Raw genomic sequence first — 19,928 nt, forward strand, 5'->3', positions numbered from 1 at the left:
ACCCACTTGAAGATTGAAGCTAACATGATTCTGACTTCATAGCCACAAAGATGAGTGAATCAATTTCTATTTTCTTGATTTTGACTCATTCCCTACATAGCCACCATCGTCGTGATTCAAGTCGACGAAAGGCACGTGCGGAAATCCCGGCCAGTCACAGCCACCGCCTCTCGACCGCCTTTGAGTCACTGGCACAATCCCGTTTGGAATTTATATCACCCCGCGATCTTTTGTTTCCCTGCCCCTCGGGAATCTTAATCAGGGTTCAATCCGGCTGAAAGAAATCATGGCAGCCGCCGCTGCATCCGCTGCTGCGCTCGATCCGAGCAACAGCACGAAAAACACCCTGAAGCTTGAAAATGTGACCACCTGCCCCTCCCCCTCCATTGGGCCTTGTCCCGAAATTTTTGGATTTATGATCGCAAGTTGCTGATTGTACTATACACTGCACAGACCGAAAAGCGTGATTCCCTCATCGAAATTGAGAAGAAATACCAGGCACAATGGAAGGAGAACAAGGTCTTCGAGGTCGACGCTCCATCGTTCGCGGAGGTTCCCCAGGGCTCCATGTCCGCCGCCGAGCTGCGTGAGAAGCACCCCAAGTTCTTCGGTACCATGGCCTACCCCTACATGAACGGTACTCTGCACGCCGGTCACAGTTTCACTGCCAGTAAGGTCGAGTTCATGACCGGTTTCGCTCGCATGGAGGGTAAGCGTGCCCTATTCCCGCTCGGTTTCCACTGCACCGGTATGCCCATCAAGGCCTGTGCCGACAAGCTGCGCGACGAGGTGAAGATGTTCGGCCAGAACTTTGAGGGATACAAGGAAGATGAGGAGCCCAGCTCCCCCGCTGCGCTTACCCAAGAGTTTAAGCCCGAGGCCAAGGCCCAGGCTGAGAAGTTCTCTGGCAAGAAGAGCAAGGCTGCTGCTAAGACGGTGAAGATGAAGTACCAGTTCCAGATCATGCTGGCCATTGGTGTTCCTCTGGAGGATATTCACAAGTTCGCCGATGCCAACCACTGGTTGCACCACTTCCCTCCTCTTGCCGTCCGTGATCTGGACAGCATGGGTGCCCGTGTTGACTGGCGCAGACAGTTCGTCACCACTGACGCCAACCCTTACTACGATGCTTTCGTCCGCTGGCAGATGAACCGCCTGCACGAGCTCGGCAAGATCATGTACGGCAACCGTTACACCATCTACTCGCCTAAGGATGGCCAGCCCTGCATGGACCACGATCGTACCGAGGGTGAGGGTATTGGTCCCCAGGAATACACTGCCCTGAAGCTCCAGGTTAAGGAGTGGGCCCCCGAGATCGCTCAGATTGTCAAGGGTAAGATCGAGGATGATGCCAAGGTCTTCTTCGTCCCTGCTACCCTGCGCCCCGAGACCATGTACGGCCAGACCAACTGCTTCGTTGGTCCTAAGATCAGCTACGGTCTGTTCAAGCTGAAGGAGAAGGAGTACGTCGTTGTCACCAAGCGTGCTGCTTGGAACATGGCTTTCCAGGGCCACTTCTTCGAGAACGGTTACTTCCCCAAGACCCAGGATGAGCTCCCTCTCGTCCTCGAGGCCCCTGGCTCTGCCTTTATTGGTACTCTGATCAACGCTCCTCTGTCCTTCCACAAGGAGGGCGTGTACATTCTGCCCATGGATAGCGTCTCTGCTTCAAAGGGTACTGGTGTCGTTACTTCCGTTCCCTCGGACAGCCCCGATGACTATGCTACCCTGATGGATCTGATTAAGAAGGCCGACTACTACGGTATTAAGAAGGAATGGGCTGAGAAGGAAATCTTCCCTCTGATTGATACCCCCACCTACGGCAACTTGACTGCTCCCGCTCTGGTCAAGCAGCTCAAGATTAACTCGCCCAAGGACGTCACACAGCTCGCCGAGGCCAAGGATCTTGCCTACACCGAGGGCTTCTACAAGGGTACCATGATCGTTGGCGAGTTCAAGGGCGAGCCCGTCAGCGCTGCCAAGGACAAGGTCCGCCAGTCTCTGTACCAGAGCGGCGACGCCTTCCCCTTCGCTGACCCCATGGGTAAGGTCGTTTCTCGCTCTGGCGACGAGTGTGTTGTTGCATACCTCGGCCAGTGGTTCCTGAACTACGGTGAGAACGACGCCGAGTGGCAACAGGAGACCATGAATCACGTCGTCAACAAGCTCAACACCTACGCTGCCGAGACCAAACACGGCTTCGAGAAGAACCTGTCCTGGCTGAACCGCTGGGCTTGCGCCCGTACCTACGGTCTGGGCTCCAAGCTGCCCTGGGACACCCAGTTCCTGGTTGAGTCCCTGAGTGACAGTACTGTCTACATGGCCTATTACACCATTGCCCACCTCCTGCACGGTGACCGCTATGGCAAGACCACCGGTCCCCTGAACGTCACCGCCGATCAGATGATTGACGAGGTCTGGGACTACATCTTCACCCGTCGTGAGATCAGCGACGAGCTGATCGCCAAGTCCGGCATCAGCAAGGATGCTCTGCTCCAGATGCGCCGCGAGTTTGAGTACTGGTACCCCCTGGATGTCCGTGTTTCCGGCAAGGACCTGATCCAGAACCACCTGACCTTCTTCCTGTACATCCACATTGCGCTCTTCCCGCCTGAGTACTGGCCCCGCGGCGTTCGTGCCAACGGTCACCTGCTGCTGAATGGTGAGAAGATGAGTAAGAGTACCGGAAACTTCCTTACCCTGAAGGATGCCGTCGACAAGTTCGGTGCCGATGCTACCCGTATCGCCTTTGCCGATGCTGGTGACGGTATCGAGGATGCCAACTTCGAGGAGGCCGTTGCCAACAGCAACATTCTGCGTCTGTTCACTCTGAAGGAGTGGATTGAGGAGGTTGTCAAGGACTCCTCTCTGCGCACCGGAGAGACTGAAGATGCCTCTGCGAAGCTGTTTGACGAGCTATTCAACAATGAGCTGAACAGCCTCGTCCGTGAGACCCAGAAGCACTACCAAGAGTAAGTTTTGTTTAGCTTTTGATATCTGAGTGCATTGCTAACATTCCGCCCCCCAGCACCGACTTTAAGCTTGCCCTGAAATCTGGTCTGTATGACTTCACTGCTGCTCGCGATACCTACCGTGAGGCTGCCACCGCTGCTGACGTTGGCATGCACCGCGATACGATCCTGCGCTACATTGAGCTGCAGGCTCTGATGCTTGCACCCATTACTCCTCACTGGGCTGAGTATGTCTGGCTCGAGGTTCTCAAGAAGGTTAGATGCCCACCTCCCTCTGTATGACCATAGCAAGACCCGCATATTCTAACACTCCACAGCCCGAGTCCATCCACTTTGCAAAGTTCCCCACCGTTCCTGAGCCCAAGGTGGACCTCACTGCTGCCCAGAACTACGTCCGCAGCACCGCCTCCAGCATTCTGTCCTCCGAGGGCCAGTTCACCAAGCGTCTGTCCAAGGGCAAGGCTTCCAACTTCGACCCCCGCAAGCCAAAGAAGCTCACGATCTTCTATGCCGAGAACTTCCCCGCCTGGCAGGAAAAGTATATCGACCTGGTGCGCGAGGCCTTTGACTCTCTGACCGTCACTATCAACGACAAGGAGCTCAACGCCAAGGTCGGCAAGTTGGGCGAGATGAAGAAGGCCATGCCCTTCGTTCAGACCCTGAAGCGCCGCCTGGTTACCAGCCGCGAATCTCCCGAGTTCGTCTTCGGCCGCAAGCTGCCCTTCGACGAGCTCAAGTACCTGGCCGCTATGATCCCCGGCCTGAAGCGTACTTCCGGGTACAAGGAGATTGAGCTGATTGCCGTTGATGAGGGTGGCAAGACTGGCAAGGTTGTTGGCACCGGCGAGGCTCGCGAGGGTCTGAATGCTGAGAATGCTGTGCCTGGTCAGCCTTCCTTTACTTTTGCTAACGTTGACTAAATGGGGTTTCTTCTTGTTGTTCTGGAGATATAAATCGGGTTCCTGACCCTGTTTTCTTTGGCCTGTTCCAGAGTCATGTTTGATGAGCTTATGCTACGAAAAAGAATAAATGCATTTTCATGGTTCATAACACACGCTATACTTCTTGTATGACTAGGCCTTTGTGTGAAACCTCTTAGATCACGATGTGGGTGTGCACCTTCGGGTTAGTCGTAAGAGCACCACTGCGAGTAGATCTTGCATCAAGATTCTACATTGACGGGGCGAGAGTAACCAGCGATACCTGCGAAATTCGGAAAGGAAATGAAAAGGCACAAAGTGAAATGGAGAGTTAATTGTATGTTATACAAGGTGGCTTATCAGAACTCCAATCGCTATGCTAACAGGGTTAATGTACAGGGCATAGTACTCCCGCAGAAGAATTCGGCTGAGCGCGAGGAGCACAGTTCAACTATATTGGTGTCTCATGCGTGGTCTCTTGCGTTTGTCCGCCTTTAACTTCTCCGCAATGAAGTTCCAACAATTGATCGGTGGCCGCGTATCAATGTGCTTTCCGTTAGGAGTGAATACCTCAATTTGAGGGTAGTTTTCGGTATCGGGTTCCTCATTGCGCTTGGTGCGGACTTGGACACTGACTTCGATCCAGCCACAACCTTCAACCAGGACATCGGCTGACATCACGCGATACGGTAGTTTGGGGATAGGAATTCCCTTATCCTTGACAGCCTTGGCAACTGTAGAGGGCAGATTCGATGCGGTGATGTCCCACTTCAAATCGAACTTTCCAGCTGATGCCATTGTGCTGCCTGTACCTTCTTTCATGAGGACGGTTCCTGCATAGGGTCGCTGCTCGGTTTGCACTTCAATCGCCTTCTCTGTCTTTGTAACGTGAGACTCGATGGGCACAAAGCATGCAGCCAGAATGGTATCTTCTGGATTCACCGCGGTAATGCGCACAAGACCACCACCCAGGAGGAGAGACTGGCCGGGTTTGACGGTGCATCGATCGGGCTTGATCCGTTTGGTCATCATCAAATCGCGCTTGTGCTCATCACGCACGTAGTCCTCAAGCTGACCACGTTCGAGGCCAGGCAAGTCGATGACTTCGCCCTTCCCGCGGCCGAATGGGATGCGGATAGGCGATACTGTGGTTCCCGGCATGGATGACACCACTGGGAGCACTGGGAACATGTCCTCGCGGGGAGCTGGAGGCAGCAGACTATCGGGATCCAACAAGGATGCCTGTCGTTGATTAGGAATCTCGTGCTCTTGCCGTTGGTGTTCGATCCATTCGGCCATGTTCTCGAGACGTCGTGAGTCTTTGGGATAGCATGCCTCTATGAAACTGCTCTTCCCGACGTTTGCCTTTCCAACTACCCAGATACCTCCCCCGTGCTCTTTGATTTCTTCTTTGATTTGCTTGGTCCACCAGCCACGGTGGGCACTGATCATGTGCACATTGCCGAGTCTCACGTCTTTTCCAGCCTTGCCCAGAGCATCACGGAGCACAGTGCGCACATACTCCATCTTAGAATCCACTTGATCCTTGGTTGCGGCTAGCAGGTCCGAGCGCGTAATGATGAAGCTCAAAGTTGGCAGCCTTTTGCCTCCACGGTACTTTTCGTTGGCTGACCGTCGATTCTTAGAACGCTGCTCTTGAACAAGCAGTGCCCAATGGATGCGTGGAATGAGAGACATGGGGAAGTCTGCGGCATCCAAGATATGATAGACACGGTTATTCTTGTAAGGTGACTCGTTCATGAAGGCTCGGATTGAATGGACGGAGGGCTTCGGGGAAGCAACAGCCTTATTATGATGTATTAAGTCGTGGCAGCGGTCGCAGACATGTGTAATACGCGATGGAGATTGTAGGGAATAGTCGTCGGGTACAACGGCGTCATCTGGAAGTGCACCACCTTTGACAGAGGTTAGTAAAGAAGTTCTAGCGCTTGCCTAGGGGTTATTTATTGAAGAACTAACCCTGGAGAGGTAAAGGGACTGTAGGTTGCGCATCCTCTCCATTATCACTCTGCTCTGTGTTTACGCTTGTCGCATTCTCCGCCGTATTGCCTTTCTCGATGGCGTCTTTTTTGGAGGCCAGCAGTTTCCGGGTCTGCTTTCGGCCTGCGCTATAGTACCCCGGTTCATTTGGCTCGATCGTTTGTGAAAAAGCACCACATCCAGGACAACATGTTGGCAAAACATCAGTCAGATTCTCGATATCGGCTTGAGTTCTTTGTGGACGCGATGATGAAAAGTTGCGACACTGCTTGCGACTTCGGTCAATAAGGGAGCTGTTCTTGATCATGGGCGGTGCAACGCGACATCCTGTATATATCGAATACGCCAGTCGTCGAGAACAATGTTTTGAACCGAGTTGCAGGCTGTCGAGCCTCAGGGCCCTAGATATTGCGCCTCGAGCGCAAAGTGACATGGTTGCAAAGAGCCGAAGTTGTGAGTTCGGGCGGAGCTTTTTTTGCTGGTAGTCTTATCGATAAGGCTCAGGGTTGAGTCTTGTTGAACATCAACACTCGCATACATGCACGGACGGAGAACCAACAACAGTTTCCGATATTTATGATTCAAAGTGTTTTTTAATTTGCGTAATTGCGTCTACAACTATAGCTAGGGGCTCAAGCTGGCATTAGAGCTTACAATGACTATGGAACTCACGTCTATTGCGCGACTGGCATATGCTATGTCGATATTCGCAAGGGTTCAACGGAGATGTTCGATCAATTTTTGATTAGAAATCTGAAGAGAAAAAGATGACCGACCAGGTTGATATTAATACAAGAATATTCGCTTTAAACCCATGCACCCGATAAACCTTTCGAAGCAAAAACGCCATCGTAAAACATAAACCAGCATCCCGTCGCTACACCTTCAAGCGCGGGCTTTCCCCTTCCCCTTGGCATCGGTTTCTTCTTCTTCTTCTTCTTCTTCTTCCTCCTCCTCAGAATCACTCATAAACTCGTCGTCATCATCAAACCCGATGAAGCGGCGAGGTGCCGGCTTCTGGGCCGACTTAGAGGGTCCCGCGGAATTTGAAGATGCGCCATTGTTTTCTTCCTCCTCTTCCTCCTCTTCGGAGCCAGATGAGCTCGCATTCTCGCTACCCTCACTAGCACTGGTGCTAGATCCGCCCAAAATCGCATCACGTAGGTTGTCCGTCCATGCGCCGTCCTTCATTGCGAGAAGAACCGCCTCCCTTGCCTTTTCATTCATCTCCTCCTTGTCGTCCATCCATTGTCCATCAATCTTTTGCTTTCCACCCCCGTTCTTGATCTCATCCTGACGCTTCTCTGCCATCTCTACCACGGCCTGCCACCGGCGGCGACGCTCCTCCTTCTCTTGCTTATCCATTTCCGGCTTAACCGCGAGATACTCTGCCAGTGCTTTGGCCTCATTGACCGTACGCAAACGACGGCCATCGAGGTTACGGCTCGAGCTGTTACTGTCGCCCTGATTGCGCTTGCGCTTGCTGGCCATGCGCCCACCCGCGGCACGAAGTTGAGACCCGAAACCACCCTTACCACCGCACAGCGGGGCGGAGAGGCGGATGGGAAGGAGGGCAGTGGCGGAGACATCCTTGCTATTGATCAAGGATTGGACGGGAGCAGCAGAGGCGAATATTTGCTTGTTGTTGGTGGTTGTGAGGATAAGACGTTCAAGACGAAGCGATGCTGGAAGGTATGAGGCGACTTTGTCGGTCAGGTCTGACACGCTCGCTGTGGAGGGAAGCGCGAATGAGAGAGTAGATGGGAGCGACAGTCCCGGGAATGACGAGAGCAGGACGTTAATATTTGACTGCGCCATCTTGTATCCGTTGTTGAGTTGTAGAGCTGAAGTGTAGAGATGATGAGGCTATCGATCAACGCCATCGAGATAAGCTGGGCGGCTGGAAACTGCCAGTCATGTGACTGCCAGACCGATAGGTGACTCAGCCGACCAGCGTCTCCAATCACATGATCTGACCCAATCTTGCTAATTAGGGCGGAAACCCTAGCGAGCCCCCGAAAAGGAATATCGCACTTTTCTCGCGGCGCAGCTCCACTCTCTGATCTTTAAATCACCCATCTTTTCCTGACGTTGTCAAAGCGATTCCACGAATTGCGCCAGGAACTCGCGACAATGTAAGAATTCACTCCAGATTCTGTTCGATGCCGTCAATTAACTAACAATGCCGCAGGCTTATCCCCAAGGCCGACCGCAAGAAGATCCACGAGTACCTCTTCCGTGGTATGTAACCACCCCCTCGCCGACGCCTCGACTTGCCAGGATTCCCACCTATCGCTGGCACGCTGGACAAGGCGCAGTACGGATTGAAGGAATACGGATGACTGATTATCGGATTTACAGAGGGTGTGCTCGTGGCCAAGAAGGACTTCAACCTTCCCAAGCACGGTGACATTGACACCAAGAACCTCTATGTACGATGAACCCGACAGCCCGCCATTGACGCCCTGAACACGTGCTAACGCCTCTCGTCCAACAGGTCATCAAGGCTATGCAGTCCCTGAACTCCCGTGGCTTCGTCAAGACCCAGTTCTCGTGGCAGTACTACTACTACACCCTCACCCCCGAGGGTCTGGACTACCTGCGCGAGTGGCTCCACCTCCCCGCTGAGGTTGTCCCCGCCACCCACATCAAGCAGCAGCGCTCCCACGCTCCTCCCCGCGGCATGATGGGCGGTGAGGACCGTGAGCGTCGTCCCCGTGCTCCCCGTGAGGGTCGCGAGGGTGGCTACCGCCGCCGTGAGGAGGGCAAGGAGGGTGCTGCCCCCGGCGAGTTCGCTCCTTCCTTCCGTGGTGGCTTCGGCCGTGGCCGCGGTGCTCCCCAGCAGCAGTAAAGGACTCTTCCTTGATGCCTTGGTGTCCTGTCATCCACTGCTCGGTCATCCTTAGGGGCTGATGCTATCGACTTTCGGTCTGGAGTAGGAATTCTCAATCAAGTGATACTGAAACGGGTTGGTTGCTCGGTGCATCTTCTACGGTCCCCCGGTTTCTGAGACTTTGGGGATACGGAAAAATCAAAAAAGTTGAAACGATGTCACTGGCTTTATGATGTAGCTAGTCTTAATGGCACACTCATGACTCAGTGCAATTTTTGTCCTTCTCGTAGATATTTCGTACATGGATCCAAACACTAACGCAACCACGCCGAGCTTATTCACAAGATATCATGGTTTGGATTTCGCTGCGTACAAGCTTCGACTGTCTCCAGGACTTATTCTAAGCAAATCTCTTCTGATCATATCGCACCACTGCTTGAAGAATCACCGATGCACCAGTAGCACAATCATCCGCAGAGGAGAACTCCTCGGGATGGTGACTGAGTCCATCTTTGCACGGCACAAAGATCATGCTAGTGGGAATCCTCTTCGATGTAAACACGCTATCATGACCAGCACCGCTCATCATATGCCGAACCAGCGATTTAGTATCAGCAACGGGAGCATCTGCAACAACAGCATGAGCCGACTGCTCGACACAGTCAATACAATCATCGTGGAACTTGACAGCCGGAGAATCAAAGTCAAGCGTCCACTCAACACGACACGGCTTGCCGATCCCAGCCCCTTCCGCCGCAGCAATCTTGTCGAAATCGCTGCGCAGCTCCTTCTCAACCTCCGCTACTAGAGCTGTCTCTGGGCCGCGAATGTCCAAGCTGAAGCTCACTGTCCCGGGGACCGTGTTGACACTTCCTGGTGCGACTTCGATAATACCCACGCTGGCGAGACACCCTTTGCCGGCGGCTACCTCTCGTGCTCGCACCATCATCTGTGCAAAAGCGTATAATGCATCGGCACGATGTTCAAATGCCGTCGTGCCGGTATGAGTGTCTCGTCCGATGATCTTCAATCGGAACCAGCGATAGGCCTGGACTGCGGTGACAACGCCGACTCGTTGGCCAGCTGAGATCAGGTGCGGGCCCTGCTCGATGTGCAATTCGAAATGTGCTGCCATGGGTGTGGTCCTGTAAGAACATGGCACATCACCTAGGTAGTTGATCTTCTCCAAAGCAGACTTCATCGTTTCCGGAGCAGATGCAGCTGTCGGGAGCGATGCAACGGTTGGTACCTCCTTGAGGTTATGGGCTTTTGATAACGGGATGCATTCCGCCCAGACTCCTGATGCGATCATGCTCACTGGGAATCGGGCGCCTTCTTCACTGAAGAGGTGTTAGCATATCTTATAGGGAGGACCAGTGGACACGCTTCATACTTAGTCCAGTTTACAACTCCGACTCCTCCCTCAGTCTCTAACCCCAGCTCATCTATTCTTTTCAAGGTTTCTACGCCAGATAACACGCCTAGGATGCCATCGTACCGCCCTCCCGTGGGCTGTGTATCCAGGTGACTGCCAATGAATGTAGCAGGGACATCCTTTCGTCGACCTCGACGCACGGCGAATATATTGCCCATTGCATCCACTGTGATCTCGCATTTGAGATCCTTCATAGTCTGGATGAACCAGTCTCGAACGCTTTTGTCTTCTTCGGACAGGGCAAGGCGCTGCATGCCTGTGTCTGTTGGATCACTGTATCTTGTCAACCACACCGTCATCAACAGTATATATTGTAGAAAATAAAGCGAGAGACTCACTTTCCCCATCGTATCCCCGACCCCCATTGGCAGGAATGATGGAGATCTTTGGCCAATCGCTCCTTGTTGACTCTCAATGCCGAGACGTCGGCTTCGGAGAGCTCCGTGGTCAACATAGCGAGGTAGCGTGATGTGGAGAATGGGCTTGTAAATCGTGGATGAACTGGTGATTTGGGTTGTCGCAAAATTATCGCCCCAAGGGATGATGGTCTTGTCCAAGTTGTACGAAGTGATTGAATCGTGCACATGGTGAAACGTGGATACTTATAGTGTATAGAGAAGGAGGTCCTAATACCGGAAGTCGGAACTGCTATTGATAAGGGAGCGGGGAAAGACAGCGGCACAAAGTCCGCTGTTGATAGAACTGATATACATGTAGCCCCCGCATTGGGGTAGATGGAGTAATCCCAGGATGCTCTCTCCATTTACGTGCACGGACCTACTTGGTCAGCTCTTCAATTTGGAGTGTTTAGGGAGACCTAAACACAGGGGGTCTTTGGAATTCCCATTGTCTTGCCTGTTAATTGCTTCTCAACATCGCCTCATTGATAATATACTACGAATACTCATAAGACCGTCAGCTTAAAAGGCCGCTCTTCTCGGCGCTAGAATTCCATCTAGGAAGGCTTCAAAGAACTCTAGGCTCGTCAACTTATAGTACAAAGAAGCTCGCGGTAGGATGGTTCTGTGAGGCATTGGGGCCGATTATGTTATTAATGATGGTGTCATAGACACCAAAGCACACAGGAAGCAGGGGAGAACGAAGTCAAATTGGTCTATCTAGAAGAACAAGAGGACGAAAAAGGAAAAGAAGAAGGGAAAGGCCTAAATAGCCCTACATCAAACGGCCTGGTCCTGCAATCAGCAAACCTGCAGGGCAAGGAAGACGAGCGCATGCACTGCCAAACGGGCAAGGTCGAGGTCGAGTCATCAATTAATACCTATGCGCCAATACGCCTAGGAATCAGAACATCATTTCAGACACATTAGCACCGTTATCCAAAGAATCCGCCTCCTTTCGAAGGACATCAGCTCTGAACCTTCTAAACGCAGTCTCGATCCGCTTTTTCCGTTCCGGGTCAGATGTGATACTACGGCTACCACTGGCTGCTCCACCCGCAAAGCCTGAACCATGAAGTTAGTTGAAGAGCCAAGATGGGCTCATAAGTAGATTCACATACCAAGTTCTCCGCCCAAGAAAAGACCACCGAATGAAGCAAAGAAGTAGGTTGCGAAGTCTCCAAAAGTTGTGGGCTTCAACAATGGCGTTAGATCAGGGATAGGCTCTGATAGATTGTCAGTCAAATCTTCATTCTCATGGTATTATGTGACTTGTGAGGCGTAGCTATGGGGATATACCGGTGCGTCCATCTGCGAAGATCACCTTGGTAGGTCTTTCCTGCGCTCGAATGGCAGCGAAGAATGCCTTACGCGTGCTTCGCAGCCGAATTGCAGCATACAATCCAAGCCCAAGACCTACCGCAGACCCAACCGTAGTCCACAAGGAAACAGTTGAGGCAGCTGATTTGAGCGCATCCCGATCGTCGGCTTGGAGATCGTGTTGCATATGCTGATCGGCAAGTTTGGCGAGCTCGTCGCTGCGACGGCGGCGGAGAAGGGCGAAAGATTCAGACATGATAAATTAGCTATCACACGTGAGGGTGAGATAGAGGAACAATAGTTGAGGAAGAAAGATTTATGAAGCAAGAGAAGTTGGGCTTCGAGGAGCCGGTTTCTACCAGCCACAAGCGGGCCTGGAGGAGCTTGGAGTGATGACGTCACGTACGGCTCACTGCCAGCAGACGAAGTACGCAGTAGAAGTCTCACTTGAACTTCTTGTTCACCAGGGAAGCTACTCAGCCGTGATGATAATTTCAAATAGAGTAACAGATCAAGTTGAGAGAAGTGACTACCATGCGTATTTGGTGAATGAGAGGACTGATCGCCAGGGACATGTACGGCACTCCCGCGCCACACCAAGAGGACCCAAATAGCTTTTTTAGGAGATCCAGGGATTTACCCTTCACATGGCATTTTGAAGAGATAATGGGTAACCTGCAGACTGACAGTAGCTCGGTATGCTGACCAATAGTACGGTCTTTATTGATTTCAGCCGAAGGAGCAAAGAACTGGGCATAGTCTTCTGGCAGCATTTGTACTCCGCCACATCCAAACTTATCTTGCTAGATAAAGTATGCAAGAAAGAGCTAGAGTATATAGCATACATAGCACTTCATAAGCAGCTTAGTTCGGAGTATCACATTTTGGTTGGCAGTTGCTGTTCACTAGGATTTGAAACCCCCTACAGATCCTGGCTCTCCCAGGATAGATTGGTAGCATCGGTTTTGGTGCGCCTTTCTCACGTAGAATGGGCCCTTACGATATACATTTTTGCTGGGATAACCTTGTTAGAGCGGTTCGAATGAATCAACGCGTGGCAGTGAACCTTATATAGAGTGGGGCCATGCCGGATCTTCATTCATATTGCCTTGGCCAGTTTACACCGAATATCTATCGCGTGTGACGGGGATCAGTTTAGAGTGGCACTTGATTCACATACCCTGTCGTAGATTCTACACCGAAGGTTTCCCTTGTTGTTTCTTCCCTGAGATGTACGTCATTGTCTTTACTTTCCTTCGTCAAGCATGAGGCTAAACGCGCTCTCGAACCTGTCTGTTCGACTCGGTGCATGCAATAAAGTTGAAAGCCTAGCTAATACTGTACGCAATCAAACTCTAAAACGCCTTTTCATCAGGGCTGACTCTATGGCTTTCGTGGATGGGATCCTCGTGACTGATTGGCTAGTATCAATCGCATACTGCGAGGCTCTCAGGCGCTAAATTAACCCGCACCAATGTAGGGTCCGGTCCGTCGTCCCTCCAGCTGAGAAATACAACCTCATCGTTGTCCAAGATGCTCAAAATTGCGTCATCGTGATGATGCAAAGCTTCCTTAGACACACAGTAGTTGACATACATCCGAGAATCCAATGAAGCCTGAGTCTAATTTGTGCCTTATCGATGTTTACCACTGTTCAGCTCCACATTGAGTCGTTCAGAAAAGATACATGCTCGCCATCGACGAGAAGTGGCAAAAAGGGGCACATGGTGACAGCCCTTGCTTTATCCTTTGTCTAAGAGGCGTAAGGATTGACCACGAGATCTCATTTTTTTTGCTTTTGATCGTACACCGCCCAGCTGGTGAGGTTACACAATCCTGTTTGCCATGCATGGGCTGAAAGGATATTCCCCTCGTAGGATTTATGCAGCATGGGCACATAAAACGTGTCGATAAATTCCCTCGCGACTCTCATGAACTGAGCGGCCAGCTGCTTCCCCACTCCACCACTTTAACGTCTGATCGCAATGAGATTGCTTCCTCCATGGTAAGTTGATTGGCTTCGAGACGTACTCGCTCATCGAATCACCTTTTTCGTTACTGCATGATCCTGCATGATTCTGCACATTATCTGCGGGCCGTCTGCGTAGTCCTCCCGCTTTCCCCCTCAGTGAATATGGGCAACGATAGACGACGGGCGTTTATAATTTAAGAAGGACAGAAATGTATAAGATCTAGGTCTAGGCAAATTTACAAATCGCAAGCGCTCGAATGTTCTAATATCCCTTTCTACTCTTTTCCTGGGGTTATAACTCAAGTATGACAGACGAGTCTATCCATCGTCAACTTCGTTACCAACCCGGTGCTGTCGTATTAGATGAGGAGAAGGATCCCAAAGTCATCCAGTCACTGAATTCCCCCGAGAATGGTAGTCTTTCACCACGCACTTCTCCAAACGAATTTGAACAAGATCGCATAATACAAGGAAACGAAAAGTTCAACCGACTTGGCTGGAAACGCCTGACCATTTGCCTTATTGTGGAAGCTATCGCTCTGGGTAGCTTGAGCCTCCCTGCGGCATTCTCAACACTTGGCATGGTTGCTGGAGTCATCTCGTCTGTTGTCATCGGTCTCATTGCCACTTATGCAGGCTACATTGTTGGAGCTGTGAAGATCAAATATCCAGAGATTGAGAATTATCCAGACATTGGGAGATTACTCTTTGGAGAGACCGGATTCTGGATCATAACCTGCGCTTTCGTGATTGGAATCATGCTAGGCGTTGGTTCTCATTGTCTGACTGGTATCATTGCTTTTGTGAGAATCACAGACAGTGATATTTGCACAGTGATATTTGGGCTGATTTCAACTATCATCCTTCTCTTGGCTGCTATTCCACCGTCGTTTGCGGACCTTGCCATCTTGGGGTACATCGATTTTGCATCAATTATCCTAGCCATAGGCATCACAATAATTGCTACTGGGATACAGATTTCTCAAAGTCCTGGTGGTCTATCAAGCTCAACGTGGTCAGCCTGGCCTAAGGAGGACGCTGATTTTCCGAAAGTGATGGTTGCACTCAACAATATCGTCTTCGCATATTCATTTGCTCCTACCTTGCCATCTTTTATGGCTGAAATGCATACTCCAAAGGATTATGTCAAGTCAGTCTACGCAATTGGACTGATCGAGATCGTCCTTTACACATTGATCGGATCCCTTGTCTATTACTTCGTCGGCCAGGATGTGCAGTCTCCTGCATTGCTATCAGCTGGACCCCTGATCTCGAGAATTGCCTTCGGTGTTGCTCTCCCAGTCATCTTCATTTCCGGTTCAATCAATACCTCCGTGGTTGCTCGATATATCCACGGCCACATCTATCGAGACTCCGTCGTACGCTATGTGAATACGAAAACCGGCTGGGTTACATGGATTGCACTCGTGACGGTCCTTACTTTCCTCTCGTGGATCGTTGCTGAAGCAATCCCTGTGTTTTCGGACATGTTATCTATCACTGCTGCCTTGTTAAACTCTGGGCTCTGCTTTTATGTCCCTGCTATCATGTGGTTTGTTCTCCTCAAAGAGGGAAGTTGGTTTTCATGGGAGAATATTCGAACTGCCTTCTATAACGGGCTCGTTTTTCTGCTTGGGATCGGAATCCTCGTCTGCGGCATGTATGCCAATGTTCTCAATCTGGTAAGCGAGACCATCATCTAGCAAGCAAAAGAGCTATTAGCTAACCCAAAGGAACAGATAGAAGAGTCCAAGACAGGAATTGTTGGTCGGCCCTTCACTTGTGCAGTGGCTGAGCTGTCATAACCAACGATTCGAGGGTGAGATGGAGCCCTGGTCAACTGCGATATGATATGATCTCAAGTGTCAGCATCTCAAGATGTATTGAATCAAGGCCCTTGTACTTTGTCAATATAAAAGTTCATTGTCTCGAGGCAATAACATCTTGTGGAGGTCTTACTAAAGGAAGCCGAAAATATTAATGGAGACTCGAGGCTAGGGGCTTTACAGCTTATTTGAAACTGAAGTTCGAGGGATGTTCTCCGATGGACACATCTTGCCTCCATCTGGTTGCAGTAATACCTATTTCGACAACCACTATTTGATTTAATGATCCCATTACTACCCTGCCAAGTATCCACCCCGCTCTTCATCCTTCGACGTGCGAAGCCGCAGCCCTGGCTATCGTCCTCAAGTCTTCTGTGCTATTACAAGATGCAAATATGAATCTGTCTGGCCGAACAATAGTGAATCGCCTCCCCTTCAAGGCCTTTCTCAAATAGAAGGGATCATAGAATTCTGGCTTCGGCCTGTTTGCACATAGCTTCGACTGGGCAAACTCCTCCCCAGGAGCAAGCCGGAATACATCGTGATCGATTTTGTATGGAGCACCGGCCATATCTTCAACCAGAAAAGTGGCCTCGTCAGCACGAATCTCACCGTGGGACAAGTCATCAATATCCAACATCGCTTCTCGAGCTGAAGCCACTTCTTCAAATTTCCTGACGTATACGAGGAGCTGGAACAAGCCAGCTTTTCCTGGTCGGAAGATAACATCGTCCGTGAAACACACTTCTGCGTTAGAACTTTGCGCGGACCTGCAATAGACCTGAGGCAGGCACAAGCCACCATTGTGCTCTGGAATGAATGGCATTCCTGGTGAGTGGTCGTAACGCACAAGTCCTTCCTTGCGTCTACCGAGAGACAACTCATGGCGCCAGGATGGCACCAGCTGAACGAACCAAAGGTACACGTTTCTCATGAAAATTTTCAAGGGATTACCCTCAGTGACAAATTTGCCATTTTCAATCGTCGAGGCTAATGATTTCTCAAGTTGTTGCTTTCGCTCTTCGTACCAGGCTTTCAGAACCCGTTTATGAAAGTCGGGGGTTTTCGGTTGGATGCGACAGAGTAGAGCGAGGCGCCATGCAAGAGACACTGCATCACGGAAGCCGGATGCAATTCCTTGACCTCCGACTGTGGATTTCTAATTAGTTTGGGCCAGACTCTCATACATCCAGACAATTCATCGACATACACGGCGGGAAGACGTGGGCTGCGTCACCACAAAGTACAACTCGGCCATCAGACCATCTGTTGCAGCTTCTGGCAGAGAACCTGAATGGCCGCGACCGAAGAACTTGAATGCAATCCTCAGGGAACGGAACGTCCTGCGATAGTCTGAAAATTGTATCAGTACATACTTCAAGAGAATTCAGCGAGAGACGTACCCATAGCGTTTCCCAGGGTGGGTTATGTAGGGAAAGACCACTTTTTTGATCATTTCTGGCTTCGCCATCTCATCTCCATCCTCGCCGTTCTGCACAACAAATTCAAATCTCCATAGACGATCCGACGGAAGCCCGAAGCGTCCGCATACAGATGGTCGGTTCGGGTTGCAAATGAATCGGAAGTTGAGGGGAAAGAAAAGATCGTAGACTTGTTCAGGTGTATACCCAAGTCTCCATAATGGAAAGTCGGGATGAGTCTTCTCATTTGGAAGGTTGATCTTCCAATTCAAAGCGACCCAAGTCTCTTCGTAAAATGATCTGCCATCAAATCTTCAGAATATGGATGGTTGGACTGCTTAATGTTTCACCTACTGGTGGGCCTGCTCCATGAGGATTCCTCGGGGTTCAAGGTACTGCTTCCGTGTGAAGCCAGTCTTTCCATCAGCGCCGATAAAGAATCGCGATCGGATTTGGTGTTCTTGGCCTTTCACATCACGATATTGACAAATCGTTCCCTGTTCATCCTCTGAGAGACTGGTAACTTCGCATCCCGACCGCAGGTCGCAATATTTTGACGATGCCATTGCATCTCGCAAGCATCTCTCTAATGCGGGCTGTTTGTGACAGATGAAGCCTACATGACCTGTGCCGCCTTCTGTCTATCCGAGGACAATCAAATTATTAGTTGGACTATTTGACTGAAAAGTGGAGGTGACCTTACAGTTCCATAGTCCATCTCAATAAACGCTCGTTTATCCAGAACCGGATCCTTTCCTCCTATAAATTTAAACTTGTGCATGCCTAATGCAAGTTAGCAAAATACATGGGTATTTCACAGGCACAGATATTTGACTGCATCGCCCATGTTTTTAGGGAAGGGGTTGGACTCACAAGTCCCAATTTCCGAGTACACCGACGAGTACAACCCGGCACCCTGTAGAAGACGAATACCGTCTTCATCCAAGGCAATACCACGAGGGTCGGTCGTGATCTCTGCTCCCTTCTCCAAAACAATGTTGGAGATATTCATCTTTCCCAGATACGCGGACAGCATGGCCCCTGTTGGGCCACAACCGCAAATTACCACATCGGTAGTTTCGTATTCCATGCCGGATCACTTGAAGCTAGGGAATGTGTATAGTATAGCAAGCCCACCAGCCTGACAAGCTCTATGTTGTCTTATAGAGCTTTAGATTCCAGTTGAAGGCTAAATAACATCAGGCAATTCCGCTCCTCTCCACATTCCTGTGGAGGTCCCGCATTCCCCCACGGTCCCGCCCGGGATCTCTTCAGCAAGTTACACAGGACCCACTCTGTGAGTGGATATTTCCACGGGTCCTGCGGTGTGCAAACTATCGGCGGAGGTATGAATTTATATCCGGCTCCGTGTGGGTGTGGGGGTGACTGACGTGAGCTGAGTATATCCGAATTTGGGATCGTCGACCCCGCGTCCCGCAATACGAGGGGGCCCCAGGGCGACGGGCACTAGTTAAGTACAGCAAATAGCTCAGCTTTTCATTTATTCAAGAAACTGCGATTTCAACAACTCTCCACAAAATTCACACAGATGCCGGACTGGACTCATTTGATTCGCTTTATCGCAGTGGAGGATAGCCTTGTTCATCTTGGCCAACTCGTCGATGTAACCCGTGATATTGGTCGAGACAGCGTTGATGGCGTCGAGATTGCCGCATACGTGATCGAAGGAACCATCTTCGATGGCAAAGTTACCAAGGATATTTTGCATGTGAAGCAGGTAAGTAGATCTCCAAAAGCCAACCCAGCTAGAAGATTAATCTTCCCAGTTGCTGTCTCCTGTTTCGAGAGAGGAGTGCAACTACATTCGTTGCTTGGGACTGAATTACATAGACCATGCCAATGTAAGTCGGAGGTATCAATTGCAAAGAAAATAGTTGCAGTGGCTCACTACCATAAAGGAAGCGAACATGGCTCTCCCTAAAGCCCCGATTCTATTCACCAAGCCCCGAACCGCCCTGATCGGACCCTACCCCGCCGCAATCAACGTTCCCAAGTGTGCACAAGACGATACAAGCGACTATGAAGCCGAGCTCTGTTTGATTATTGGCAAGAGTGGTCGTGACATCCCGGAAGAGGAAGCGCTCGATTATGTGCTTGGATACACCGCGTCGAATGATGTGTCTGCCAGAAATCTGCAGATGCTTACTACACAGTGGTCTTTCTCCAAAGGGCTTGACGGTAGCTGTCCAATCGGTATGTCAATTAAGTATTCCATGTTGTGTCTATATTAACTTGGGATCTATTTGTAGGACCCGTTTTGGTCGCACCTTCTGTGATCAAGGACCCTCAGACGTTGTCAATCAAGGCGATTCACAACGGTGCCACGGTCCAGGATGGCCATACCAAGGATATGATCTTTTCCATCAAGAAACAGATCTCCTATCTCTCTCAAGGCACCACTCTGGAAGCTGGCACCATGTTCTTGACCGGAACGCCGGCTGGTATTGGCTTCTTCCGCCAGCCAAGAGTGGTTTTGAAGGATGGCGACGAGATCTCTATCCAGATTGACCAAATTGGAACCCTAATTAACAAAGTCCGTTATGACACGCGTTGATTGTTTCCAAGATGAATGTCCATTGAATTCTATTCTTTCCCCATCGGCTGGGTTGGATCGGCTCGAATACATATAGAGTTTTCGCACTCTTTTCAGTTTTAAATTAAAAATTCATAAATAGATGCCATTATCTGAACTGCCCCATAGCTTAGAGGTTTATGAAGCCAATACAAAGAGAAAAACACTAAAGATGATCAAGGTCCATGACACACAGTTCACACATCTGCCCTATGAGAAACATGACGAGGAGTTCTG

General features: G+C 50.5%; 9 protein-coding genes across 9 annotated transcripts; 4 read left to right on the forward strand and 5 right to left on the reverse strand.

Moving 5' to 3' along the window:
- Nucleotides 1-286: 286 nt before the first annotated feature.
- N7458_005596 (leucine--tRNA ligase CDC60) lies at nucleotides 287-3,892 on the forward strand (the record flags this gene model as incomplete). The annotated part of the gene is made up of 4 exons (XM_056908978.1): nucleotides 287-361; nucleotides 454-2,972; nucleotides 3,029-3,227; nucleotides 3,290-3,892. The coding sequence occupies 4 exons, from the start codon at nucleotides 287-289 to the stop codon at nucleotides 3,890-3,892; spliced, it is 3,396 nt and encodes a 1,131-aa protein (XP_056767596.1).
- A 447-nt stretch (nucleotides 3,893-4,339) lies between these two features.
- On the reverse strand, nucleotides 4,340-6,200 carry N7458_005597 (uncharacterized protein; the record flags this gene model as incomplete). The annotated part of the gene is made up of 2 exons (XM_056908979.1): nucleotides 4,340-5,808; nucleotides 5,873-6,200. The coding sequence occupies 2 exons, from the start codon at nucleotides 6,198-6,200 to the stop codon at nucleotides 4,340-4,342; spliced, it is 1,797 nt and encodes a 598-aa protein (XP_056767597.1).
- Nucleotides 6,201-6,778: 578 nt separating this feature from the next.
- On the reverse strand, nucleotides 6,779-7,711 carry N7458_005598 (telomere maintenance SDE2 family protein; the record flags this gene model as incomplete). Its single annotated transcript, XM_056908980.1, has 1 exon — nucleotides 6,779-7,711. The coding sequence occupies one exon, from the start codon at nucleotides 7,709-7,711 to the stop codon at nucleotides 6,779-6,781; it is 933 nt and encodes a 310-aa protein (XP_056767598.1).
- Nucleotides 7,712-7,926: 215 nt separating this feature from the next.
- N7458_005599 (40S ribosomal protein eS10) lies at nucleotides 7,927-8,838 on the forward strand. The gene is made up of 4 exons (XM_056908981.1): nucleotides 7,927-8,028; nucleotides 8,085-8,134; nucleotides 8,255-8,325; nucleotides 8,391-8,838. Coding segments are annotated over exons 1-4 (477 nt in total). The 5' UTR covers nucleotides 7,927-8,026; the 3' UTR covers nucleotides 8,745-8,838.
- A 288-nt stretch (nucleotides 8,839-9,126) lies between these two features.
- N7458_005600 (M20 family metallo-hydrolase) lies at nucleotides 9,127-10,747 on the reverse strand (the record flags this gene model as incomplete). Its single annotated transcript, XM_056908982.1, has 3 exons — nucleotides 9,127-10,066; nucleotides 10,120-10,434; nucleotides 10,500-10,747. The coding sequence occupies 3 exons, from the start codon at nucleotides 10,745-10,747 to the stop codon at nucleotides 9,127-9,129; spliced, it is 1,503 nt and encodes a 500-aa protein (XP_056767600.1).
- A 716-nt stretch (nucleotides 10,748-11,463) lies between these two features.
- On the reverse strand, nucleotides 11,464-12,135 carry N7458_005601 (uncharacterized protein; the record flags this gene model as incomplete). The annotated part of the gene is made up of 3 exons (XM_056908983.1): nucleotides 11,464-11,624; nucleotides 11,681-11,785; nucleotides 11,859-12,135. 3 exons carry the CDS (start codon nucleotides 12,133-12,135, stop codon nucleotides 11,464-11,466), a joined length of 543 nt encoding a protein of 180 aa, XP_056767601.1.
- Nucleotides 12,136-14,156: 2,021 nt separating this feature from the next.
- On the forward strand, nucleotides 14,157-15,554 carry N7458_005602 (uncharacterized protein; the record flags this gene model as incomplete). The annotated part of the gene is made up of 1 exon (XM_056908984.1): nucleotides 14,157-15,554. One exon carries the CDS (start codon nucleotides 14,157-14,159, stop codon nucleotides 15,552-15,554), a length of 1,398 nt encoding a protein of 465 aa, XP_056767602.1.
- Nucleotides 15,555-15,999: 445 nt separating this feature from the next.
- Nucleotides 16,000-18,188, reverse strand: N7458_005603 (uncharacterized protein; the record flags this gene model as incomplete). Its single annotated transcript, XM_056908985.1, has 6 exons — nucleotides 16,000-16,836; nucleotides 16,888-17,020; nucleotides 17,081-17,398; nucleotides 17,453-17,739; nucleotides 17,802-17,881; nucleotides 17,972-18,188. The coding sequence occupies 6 exons, from the start codon at nucleotides 18,186-18,188 to the stop codon at nucleotides 16,000-16,002; spliced, it is 1,872 nt and encodes a 623-aa protein (XP_056767603.1).
- A 459-nt stretch (nucleotides 18,189-18,647) lies between these two features.
- Nucleotides 18,648-19,673, forward strand: N7458_005604 (fumarylacetoacetate hydrolase family protein; the record flags this gene model as incomplete). Its single annotated transcript, XM_056908986.1, has 4 exons — nucleotides 18,648-18,836; nucleotides 18,886-18,960; nucleotides 19,018-19,312; nucleotides 19,369-19,673. 4 exons carry the CDS (start codon nucleotides 18,648-18,650, stop codon nucleotides 19,671-19,673), a joined length of 864 nt encoding a protein of 287 aa, XP_056767604.1.
- Between the last annotated feature and the right edge of the window lie 255 nt (nucleotides 19,674-19,928).

The sequence above is a fragment of the Penicillium daleae genome, assembly GCF_028827525.1.
Source record: "Penicillium daleae strain IBT 16125 chromosome Unknown utg000005l_segment0_segment0, whole genome shotgun sequence".
In the NCBI taxonomy this organism is placed as follows: Eukaryota; Fungi; Ascomycota; class Eurotiomycetes; order Eurotiales; family Aspergillaceae; genus Penicillium; species Penicillium daleae.